The sequence below is a fragment of the Pinus tabuliformis genome, chromosome 1_1, assembly GCF_031772625.1.
Source record: "Pinus tabuliformis cultivar Carrire ecotype Pingquan chromosome 1_1, CPIR1, whole genome shotgun sequence".
Lineage (NCBI taxonomy): Eukaryota > Viridiplantae > Streptophyta > Pinopsida > Pinales > Pinaceae > Pinus > Pinus tabuliformis.
The window spans coordinates 95997893-96009441 of NC_142297.1; the positions used below are offsets into that span (position 1 = coordinate 95997893).

Sequence of the window (11549 nt, forward strand, 5' to 3'; positions counted from 1 at the left end):
CGGCAAAAAAAAAGAGAGAGAGAGAGATGCAATATTCAACAAAAATGCCAATATTGTTGTCCAAACGAAGAAGTTCTAATCGGATGGTCTAGCTTGAAGTGGTTGAGTGGTTTGAGATTCAGGCAGGAGGCCTCAGAGTCAATTCCCTGGGCTAGCTGCCTTTGATGTGTGCCCCACTCAATGTCCCCACAAGGTCAAGCACCATAACCACTGCTGATGGGTTTGCGTAAGGTACCATCCACGGAATGCGACAACGTGCTCAAGGGTTTCCCCGTGAAGTTTTCCTTGGAAAAAAAAATTAAGTTCTAGCACCAATGGCAAGTGCTAGAGAATCGGAGATAAAGGCAAGTAGCTCATGGCAAAGAAAAAGTAATAGAGAAGATGAACTGCATGCTCTGCTACACGAGGAAGCGACCTCAAGTAGTGCATGTGCAACAACATAAAAACTTGCAAAGTAGTATGTACAAACTTCCAGGCCCACGAGAAAATATGGATGATGATGTGAAGAATAGGTATCAACAGCAAGTTGAAGTGAAATATGAACTAATGTCAAATGCGTTGTTAAGTGTAGATGAACCCACATCATATGAAGAGGAAAAGAAAAAGGCTAAAGGGCAAAAGCCCATCAAAATTTAATACAGTTCAACCTTGAAAAAAATGAAACTTTGGAAGTCACAAAGTTTGTTGACCAAGAAAGCAATTGGATATTGGTCGCTTCATTAAGTCTAGAACATGTCTTATGAGACTGTTGACTATTGATTTGTGGGTAGTTGCAGTTGGTATTCGCCAGCTACAAGTCAGCTCTTGAGAGAAAAATAAAATTAAATTGAATTATAAATTTTGGAGCACATGTAGGCCCCAAAATGACAGGACAGCCCCACAAGTAAAGGGGTGTGACTTTTAGTCAAAAGTCACCCCACTTGATCTAATATAAATACAAGCATGACTCCTCCACTTTTCTCATTCATTAAACACAACATACCTTTTGTTCTGATCCACACATGCAAAGGAGAGAGGAGATCCGAAGTTTGACCAGCATATGACATGTGTTGACCAGCAGTTGACCAAAACTTTTCTGGGCAGAGTTGACTAATTTTTTGGTGTTAAGTTATGGTATGTTCTATGCTTATAACAGTTTACTTCTTTTTCTTATTATATTCCACCGATTAGCAATCACATGCACATAAAGTAAAGTGCAGATAGAACATTAAACGATCGACAGAAAACAAGCCAAGACAAGAGACACAAGATGTGGCGGCTAGTCAGGGACAAACCCCACAATGTGTGGGGAAACCCTTTGATCAAATCTTCTTTTATCTTCAATAATTCAGCAGAGAGAAATAGTACAATAAATTTAATTCATATCAGCAATAGCAAACCCTAGATCAGCAGCATCGGCATTAGCGGCTTCATTATCAAACTAGGGCAGACGATATCTCACAAACCGACCGTCGGATTGACTTCATTCCACCACCAAAAGTTTCGGCTTCCAGAGGAGGTTCAGATGAACCTACAGCGCAGTTCAAATGAGGAGATCTTCTAGGCCACGTAGGTCAATCTTTACTTCTGCAGTTGCAGCTTCAGTTTCAGCAGTTTCCGGCTTCAAACTAGGGCAGTCGATATCTTGCAAACCATTCGTCAGATTGACTTCATTCCACCACCAAAAGTTTCGGCTTCCAGAGGAGGTTCAGATGAACCTACAGCGCAGTTCAGATGAGGAGATCTTCTAGGCCACGCAGGTCAATCTTTACTTCTGCAGTTGCAGCTTCAGTTTCAGCAGTTTCCGGCTTCAAACTAGGGCAGTCGATATCTTGCAAACCGTTCATCAGATTGACTTCATTCCACCACCAAAAGTTGCAGCTTACAGAGGAGGTTCAGATGAACCTACAGCACAGTTCCAAAGAGGAGATCTTCTAGGCCACGCAAGTCAATCTTTACTTCTGCAGTTGCAGCTTCAAATTCAACAGCTTCCGACTTCACATGTGTGAGAGAGAGACCCATTTCAGCGCAGTAGAGAAGAGACTCATTTCTGCGCAGTAGAGAGAGAGATGTGATAGATGCGACTGTTGGACTTCTGAGCCTACATGAGTTGTAGGTCGACTTGATAATAATTCCATAATCAAAATAAGTTCATATCTCCATGAATACTAATCGGAATCGGATGATCTTTATATCAATCCTACACCTCTCGACGAGAGGAATCTAATAAAAATATTATCAGCCATGAATAAGATGACCCACATGAAGTTTTGCCCTAGTTGCCAATTTTAACACTCCCTCTCAACCAGGGAGAACTTCATCTGCAATCTGTCTATCGGTCGTTACTATTCATCCATCAAATGCACTGCCCTGTACAGCCTGACCCTTGCCATGCTCTGCTCTATTTTGCCTGTTTTGCTTTGTCTTGTCCCGCCCTGTACTGATCGGTACTATTTTGCTATGTTCTGCTCTGCTCTTGCATTGTTCTGTTGTGCTCTGCTTTTGTCCGAATTATGAAGAAGAAGAAATGATCGAGGATGTATCATACTGACTCAAAGTCAGTCTCAAAGTATGTACCACTAGTCCCAGACCAGTCTCAACCAACCCGAAGTCAGCGTCATAGTGAGTACAACTCCACTGGTCCTAGACCAGTATCATCCTCCACTGACTCAAAGTCAGTCTTAGAGTGCGTACCACTGGTACCAGACCAGTCTCAGCCGACCCGAAGTCAGCTTCATAGTAAGTACCACTCCTACCACTGGTCCCAGACCAGTATCGCAGTCTCAGGGAGTGTACCACTGGTCCCAGACCAGTCTCAGCCGACCCGAAGTCAGCGTCATAGTATGTACCACTCTCACTGGTCCCAGACCAGTACTGCACTGACACGAAGTCAGTCTCGGAGTATGTACCACTGGTCCCAGACCAGTCTCAACCGACCCGAAGTCAGCATCATAGTATGGTATAACTCCTACCACTGGTCCCAAACCAGTACTGCACTGACACGAAGTCAGTCTCGGAGTATGTACCATTGGTCCCAGACCAGTCTCAACCGACCCGAAGTCAGCGTCATAGTATGGTACAACTCCTACCACTGGTCCCAGACCAGTACTGCACTGACACGAAGTCAGTGTCGGAGTATGTACCACTGGTTCCAGACCAGTCTCAACCGACCCGAAGTCAGCGTCATAGTATGGTACAACTCCTACCACTGGTCCCAGACTAGTACTGCACTGACACGAAGTCAGTCTCGGAGTATGTACCACTGGTCCCAGACCAGTGTCAACCGACCCGAAGTCAGCGTCATAGTATGGTACAACTCCTACCACTGGTCCCAGACCAGTATCATTGATCCCAGATCAATGGAGGTCATCCTAGCGTAGGGAGTACGGTAGATACAACGATGCATCCATCGGTACTACTATGGTCCCTAACTTCATTTCCCTGCTCATTGATCAGATGAGAGGTACTTCCCATGAGTCCCAGACTGCATGGGTAGGATGCCTCGACAGGAGAACTAATCAATCCTGTCCTCACAGGAGAACACATCAATCCTGCTACAATCGCCATGGAGAACACATCAATCCAGGCCTCACAGGAGAACACATCAATCCTGCTACAATCACCATGGAGAACACATCAATCCAGGCCTCACAGGAGAACACATCAATCCTGCTACAATCGCCATGGAGAACACATCAATCCAGGCCTCACAGGAGAACTAATCATCCTGCTACACAGGAGAGCGAATCATCCTGTTCCAGTGCGCACCACCAGGGGAGGGTGAGTCACCCTGTGGTCGTATGTTGCTCCAGTAATAACCGCAAGCCCTCAGAGCTCCCAGAGCTCAATGTATGCAACATGCAGGACCCTTGTACAAGGGTTTCTTGCCAACTCCAAGTCGTTTGGGAAAATCACAGATTAGATCTTTCCTCGGGGCTTTGACAAGGTGTATCAACCTGTACATCATCTTAATGCGATGGAGTCTCCTTGCTCATCAACTTACCATATCCCAGATGATGTCTATCTGCTGGAGCAATCGACGAATACAGTATTCCTCAATAATCGAATCCCACCTCTGGTTGTTATAGAGAATCACAGTGGTATCCAATGTAAATCCAAACAGCTCACTGAAGAGCTTTCGCAACTAGACTACCTCACACGAGGTCATGCTAGCAACAATATATCCTGCTTCGACGGTGCTCAAAGCCACCGACTTCTGCTTCCTGCTCATCCAGGATATCGAAGCAGATCCCAAGGTGAAACAGCACCCGGAAGTGCTCTTACGGTCCACCACACTGCCTGCCCAATCAACATCAGTATATCCAAGTAGTCTCACATCTCCGGCAATGTATCTTAATCCATGAGAGATTGTGTCCTGAAGACATCTCAGAAGATTCCTGGCATCAATGCAGTGAGGCTCAACCAAATATGAGCTCACAGTGCTAACTGCAAAGCATATGTTCGGACGAAGGTTCACAACAACATCAATGCGAATGAGTTTTTGAAACTCAAAGGCATTTTCCAAGTCTGGTTCGACATCACTACCATATAACTTCTAAAAGTTAAGATCCTCGAGGCAGTCACAGGCTTGCAGTCCATCATACCAAATCTTTCCAATATCTTTACCACATATTTTCCTTGAGATAGGAAAATTTCCCTTGGCTTCTGCCATACTTCAAGTCCTTGGTCCTTCATTTCAAATTCAGAAGCCAGCTCCCTCTTTCATTTGTGAATGAGAGGGTTTGCACCTGTTAGAAGGAGGTCATCCACATACAACACCAGTATGAGAGGCTTGTCATCTTCAACCTTAAAGTAAAGGTTAGGATCGGCTTCACTCCTAGTGAATCCCAGCTTCATCAAGTAGCTATCGATCCTCTCATACCATGCTCGGGGTGCTTGCTTCAGCCCATAGAGAGCCTTCTTCAACCTGCATACATGAGATTTTCAATCATAAATCTCAAATCCTTTAGGTTGCTCCACATAGACCTCTTCTTTGATAGAACCATGCAAGAACCCGGTCTTGACATCCATCTGATGTAGTTTCCATCCTTGTGAAGCCACAAGGGCTATGATCAAGCGAATGGTTGTATATCTGGCAACAGGTGCAAATATCATAGTCTATACCTTCCTTCTGGGATAAACCACGAGCAACAAAATGAACCTTATAATTTTCCATACTTCCATTTGTTGCATGCTTTATCTTGTAAAGCCATTTTGAAGTAACAATTGTCTTGTCCAGGGTCTGGGAACTACTTCCCAGACATCATTCTCCATAATAGACTCATATTCTATAGCATCCTTCCATAGTTAATGCTTGACGACATCTGAGAATGATGAAGGCTCATTTTGTATGATCGTGCTCATGATGGTCAGGTATCCCTGATACCTGTTAAGTTTCTTACTTTGATGGAAGGTTCCTCACGGTGCAGCATGTCCTTCAGCATCATCAAGTATCCCCCTAAGCCATGAAGGCCTCTTCCTAGAAGAGGAAGGCTCATGTGAAGGAGGAGCAATCGGATCTATGGGTTCTTCTACATCAGGCATTCATTCATCATCCTTTTCTTTCAGTTCCCTGGTGTCAGCTTCTTGAGAGCTCCTCAAAGTCGAAAGATTGTTCACCTTGCTGAGAGCCATATCTTCGTCAAAGGTGACATCATGACTAATTATGACTTCCCTTTGACTGGTGGTGAACATTTCTTCAGGAGTCTTGGAACCCAATGCTTGATGAGGGCATCGATTTTGTACATATACGACAGTGTTTGTAGTTTCAGCCCATAGAAACTTCGGAAGTCTTTGATCATGTAGCATGGCCCGGACAGCTTCCATCATCGTGCGGTTCTTCCTTCCCACCACACCATTCTGCTCAGGAGTATGTGGTGTAGTAGTCTCCCTCTTAATGCCAACCTCAGGTATGCCTGAGTGAACCAATTGTAATATATCGAAGGTCTTGCTTTGGCTTGAGGGGAATGGTACCCTTTTGAGCTTTACTTCGGCACATCCTGGACATACACCTTCTTTCTCTACTCAGAATTCAAGCATCCCTGTCACCATTTGTCTTACACCGAGTATAGCTTTATAATGAAGGGGGGCAAACCTCTAATGCCAAAGTTCAGACTAAAGAGATGTGTCATAAGACATGACACCTAGCAGACTTCCATCGACCTGATATAATGAATTAACACTAAACCCAAGAGTAAAAGCATATTTAACATTATTTTTCCATATACGTACCTTACCATCGCTGAAGGTTACCTTGTAGCCTTTGTCTTCCATTGTCGAGATGGACACTAGGTTCTTTTTGAGGTCAAGTGCATTTAATACATCCTAGACTTTCTAGCCTTCTTGAATGGTTGTCCTCTTCCATGATTCCCAGTTCTCCTCTTACCTTTGCTACTGAATTTGTCATTCCTTTGATTGCCATCAGAGGGATTTTGATCATCATCCCAGTGTGAGTACTTTCTATCAGGGCACTTCCTTGCATAGTGACCTGCTTCATCGCAGATGAAACATCGTCCTTTTCTTCCACCCTTAGATCCATCCTTTCCTTTTGATTTAGACCCAGAATTATTTCTTCTCTTAGCATGAGAAGAAAAAGCAGCAGGAGGACCTTTAGGCATGGGCATTTCTTGCTCTTCTTCCCTTGTTTCTTCTTGAATGCATCTAGCCATTAATTCCTCGAAACCAGGAATTACATTATAGTTCAGAAGAGTAGTCCTGAACACGTACCATTCGGATGGTAATCCTCCAAGAGTCGTGAGTGCCATTTCTCTGTCAGTAATAGTTTCCCCAATAGATAGGAGATCGTTCTTGATCTCGGTGATTCTTAATAAGTATGCTTGCATACTTTCATCTTTACCCTTCTTGATTTCCCTCAGTTTATTTCTAAGAAACAAAACTTGATTTGCATCATTAACTTTAAATAAACTCACCAGTCTATCGTAGATTTCCTTGGAGGTGTCTAGTTCAGAGATGTAGGCCACCAAGTGCTTGTCGATAGAGTCCCGGATGATCTTCTATTTTGACTTCTTCAGTTTTCCATTTGTTCCATGTAGCAGCGGATGCATTTGATGGAGGCTCAACAATATTGCCTCTCACATGATCCAACACTCCTTGATTTTCAAGGGTTAGATTGATAGACATCTTCCATCCGTGATAGTCAACGTTCTCATGGAGCTTGTCTTTGGCAGAAAAGAGTGTTGAGGACCCCATAGTTCTTTTAGAATAGCCTTGCCAATCTTCTCTTCGATGATTGCTCTTGCTCTTGCTCGGGCTTTGTCTTCACCTCAGCTCCGATGCCATGTTAAGTTATGGTATGTTCTATGCTTATAACAGTTTACTGCTTTCTCGTATTATATTCCACCGATTAGCAATCACATGTACATAAAGTAAAGTGCAGATAGAACATTAAACGATCGACAGAAAACAAGCCAAGACAAGAGACACAAGATGTGGCGGCTAGCCAGGGACAAACCCCACAATGTGTGGGGAAACTCTTTGATCAAATCTTCTTTTATCTTCAATAATTCAGCAGAGAGAAATAGTACAATAAATCTAATTCATATCAGCAGTAGCAAACCCTAGATCAGCAGCATCAGCATTAGCGGCTTCATTATCAAACTAGGGCAGACGATATCTCACAAACCGACCGTCGGATTGACTTCATTCCACCACCAAAAGTTTCGGCTTCTAGAGGAGGTTCAGATGAACCTACAGCGCAGTTCAGATGAGGAGATCTTCTAGGCCACGCAGGTCAATCTTTACTTCTGCAGTTGCAACTTCAGTTTCAGCAGTTTCCGGCTTCAAACTAGGGTAGTCGATATCTTGCAAACCGTTCGTCAAATTGACTTCATTCCACCACCAAAAGTTTCGGCTTCCAGAGGAGGTTCAGATGAACCTACAACGCAATTCAGATGAGGAGATCTTCTAGGCCACGCAGGTCAATCTTTACTTCTGCAGTTGCAGCTTCAATTTCAGCAGTTTCCGGCTTCAAACTAGGGCAGTCAATATCTTGCAAACCGTTCGTCAAATTGACTTCATTCCACCACCAAAAGTTGCGGCTTACAGAGGAGGTTCAGATGAACCTACAGCGCAGTTCCAAAGAGGAGATCTTCTAGGCCACGCAAGTCAATCTTCACTTCTGCAGTTGCAGCTTCAAATTCAACAGCTTCCGGCTTCACATGTGTGAGAGAGAGACCCATTTCAGCGCAGTAGAGAAGAGACTCATTTCTGCGCAGTAGAGAGAGAGAGATGTGATGAGATGGGTGAGTCCAAATGAGGAAAAGCCCTCTTATATTTATACACAACGTTGGTGGGTGAATAAATGCGACTGTTGGGCTTCTAAGCCTACATGAGTTGTAGGTCGGCTTGATAATAATTCCATAATCAAAATAAATTCATATCTCCATGAATATATATCGGAATTGGATGATCTTTATATCAATCCTACACCTCTCGACGAGAGGAATCTAATAAAAATATTATCAGCCATGAATAAGATGACCCACATGAAGTTTTGCCCTGGTTGCCAATTTTAACATTTGGAGAGTTGACTGAGCTACTTCTGAGCAGTTTGACCAAGTTGACCAGTTGTTGCAGAAGGCCGAATTTCGAAATTCAGACTGTTTGACAAGGTTTTGGCCAGAAGTTGATTAGCTGTTTGACCAGTACTGAAATCTTGATCTGGGTTGACCAAGTTTGACTTAAGAATATCAAATTGTACCTTTTGCTGAATTGAAGAATTTATCCTAGAAAAGATTGTTGGGCTTCCTCCTGAGTTTGGGTTTCCCAGGGCAAAAAATTTTGTCTCTTTTGAGCTTAGCTGTCTCTTTCTGATCCTACTGTCATTATTGCATTACAGTTGAGATTTTCTATACATAATTGCTTAATGATATATGTGACATAAGATGACTTGATTTAGACATCATTGGAAATTAAATATCAAATTAGAAGATCAGATTTCTCTTTGAAAAATCAACATTGACAAGCACAAAGAACATCTTGTTGCAAAGGTTTATGCACAAAAGAGAGGCATAGACTTTGAAGAAACCTTAACACCAATAACAAAAATGACAACAGTCAGGTTGTTGATTAGTATTGCAACACAGATCAGTTGGGAGATATGCATGCCTCATAAGTCCCATCAATACTGCCAAAAAATGTGTGAATTATGTCAACACAGTGATCACAAATTATTGTAAACCGATGAACCACTTTTTTCTAGGAGCCTAAGCACTTATTTTTTATATCAAAATTTGGAATGAATATGAAAGTATGTTTTTAAATCTCAGTTTGATGCATTGTAGGAATTTAAAATAATAATGAATCAGAAGTGTTTTATTGTTTGACAAGATGCTTTTGACTATCACTGTGCACCAAACATGCCCTTGTACATTGTGGGAGGATCACAATGAAATGTATTCAGCTTACAACACATTCAAAGGATACCGTCAATTGAGAAGGGGTGAGTGGGGTATCTATTCCTTCAATTCACCCAAGACTTGCACCTGGCCGCAACTACATGAAATGACCAGCTTGCATGGGTGGGACAACCCCTGAGGGGTAATCTAGGGAATTTAAACCTTTGTGAATGTATGAAACACCACCACTTTTACCAACTAGCAATGCCCCAGTTGACATGTCTAAAGCTTATTTGGATTAATACCAATTTTATAACCATTAATTTTGCTTCATAACTTTTCAATAATTTCTCATATCAAATATTTTAGACCATAATCTCTCGCATACGTTTGGTCTTAAATATGTCTTGTATGTTGTAGTTATGATGTAGGTTGTACTGACTTACATGAAAACCAACTTTAGGATTAACACAAACAACAAGATGTTGGTTTGGATATGACATATACAAAAAAAACATCAGTTGAAACATGAAAATGGCCATAAAATTCCAATATGTACTTGTTGCCATGACATTTTTGTTTGTGTCTAAATAATAGTGGCATGAACAGGGACTGTTGGGAAATGAGTCGATGCCCATACAGGTAGGCCCAACCCTCTGTTGAATGGATGCAGAGTTGAATTAATAAGCTTTTACCATTCACTCCCTTCCTACATTGGAGGAATTTGTTGAATTCTTTGGTGAATGGTGATTCAATGAGTGTCCTGTGTTATTGGGACTGTTATGAGCAAAATCATAAATAGCTAAACCATGCTGACTGATAATTTGTAAGTGGCAAGTGAAGAATATGGTTGCCTCATAAGCACGGAGTTGCATTTAAGCCTTAAGTTTGGCTTGCTCAAAAAATATATTAAACGAAAAACTAATAAAACAAAATCTGCAACCAATCTGGTAACCCTAAAGAGATAATTTTTTGTCTTTGGAACACTTGGGTTTCTTCAATTTCTACAGCAGCAATCCCCTCTCGTTACAGGCAATACTCTCTAATAGGGAAAGTGAGAAGTCTGACTATGGAAAAAGTAACCCAAGACACCATAGTCTAGATCAACGAGTTAAACATGTTCTGGTGTTTGGCACTCATATAAACCTCCTGGTAAAGTGGGTATCCGTGAATCAGTGACCACCCAGAAGCAAACTAAGATGAAAAACTAGGACCAACTAGAAAATAAAAGAAGAAAAAATGATGGGAATTGTATGTACCTTGAGCTCTATTGTAGCTGATTCTCTGAGGGCATTGATTGCATCCAAATCTGCTTGTTGTTGCTCAGTGTCGGGAGTGCTACTCGCTTCCATCCATAGTGCCATTTTTGCTCCAATGTTGACAACAACGATTATTGAGTCGTATTAGACATAAAGAGCAGGTATAAACACTCCACGGTTTCGTGATAGTGACTTCGATCAATTAATTTAGATGTTGCAGGGAAATGCTATAATGGTTATGGAGGTAGCATCGCAGTTTTATTACTGTGCGACGCGGTATGTGGATTTCAGAATCAATGATATAAAATTTAATGGAATGTAGATTCTTAGCATATCAGTTTTATTGCTGTGCCGCGCGGGATGTGGATATCAGAGTCAATGATATGTGGATATCAGAATCAATGATATAAATTTATATGGAATGCAGATTCTTGCACCTCTCTGCTCCTTTTCTCTCTGCGGAGTGGAAGATATCTTACTTCACAGCTAGTTATTGCTTCCGGGTTTTTCTGGGTAGACAGGGATAAACATCATACATAACCAATAAGCTAGACCAATATATGGGTATAGGTTGGGTTGTGTGGGGGTTTAATGTGATTGAGCTTTAGGTTAAAATGTTATTGGAAAGATTTATTGTGGTAAGTGTTATATTGTTAGTGGTTTTTAGTGTGATTTTTTAAAGTTTTTTAGTGGGTTTTTTGGGTTTTTTTTTTAAATTTTATAGAAATTTATTGAAATCACTTGATGGGTAATATTGCAGGGATTTTTCACAATGTTGAATCCATATATACAAAACCAATTTAAATAACACAAATTAAGATATCGGTTCAAATTTTTAACAAAAAATCCAAAAACATCACACTAAAAACAACTCATTTATATTATTTCTAAAAACATTAGATTTCTATCACCATCTTTATCATTTTGTTAGATAATTCGTTTTTCCTTTTAATAA

General features: G+C 41.5%; 1 protein-coding gene across 1 annotated transcript in view; it reads right to left on the reverse strand.

The window, feature by feature from the left end:
- TPR2 (Tetratricopeptide repeat (TPR)-like superfamily protein) overlaps positions 1 to 11114 on the reverse strand; it is a 194937-nt gene extending 183823 nt beyond the window's left edge. Inside the window, exon 1 of the mRNA XM_089391589.1 lies at positions 10595 to 11114. Within this exon, the coding sequence (XP_089247715.1) occupies positions 10595 to 10699 (105 nt within the window). The 5' untranslated portion in view covers positions 10700 to 11114. The remainder of the gene's footprint in view (positions 1 to 10594) is intronic.
- Positions 11115 to 11549: the final 435 nt, after the last annotated feature.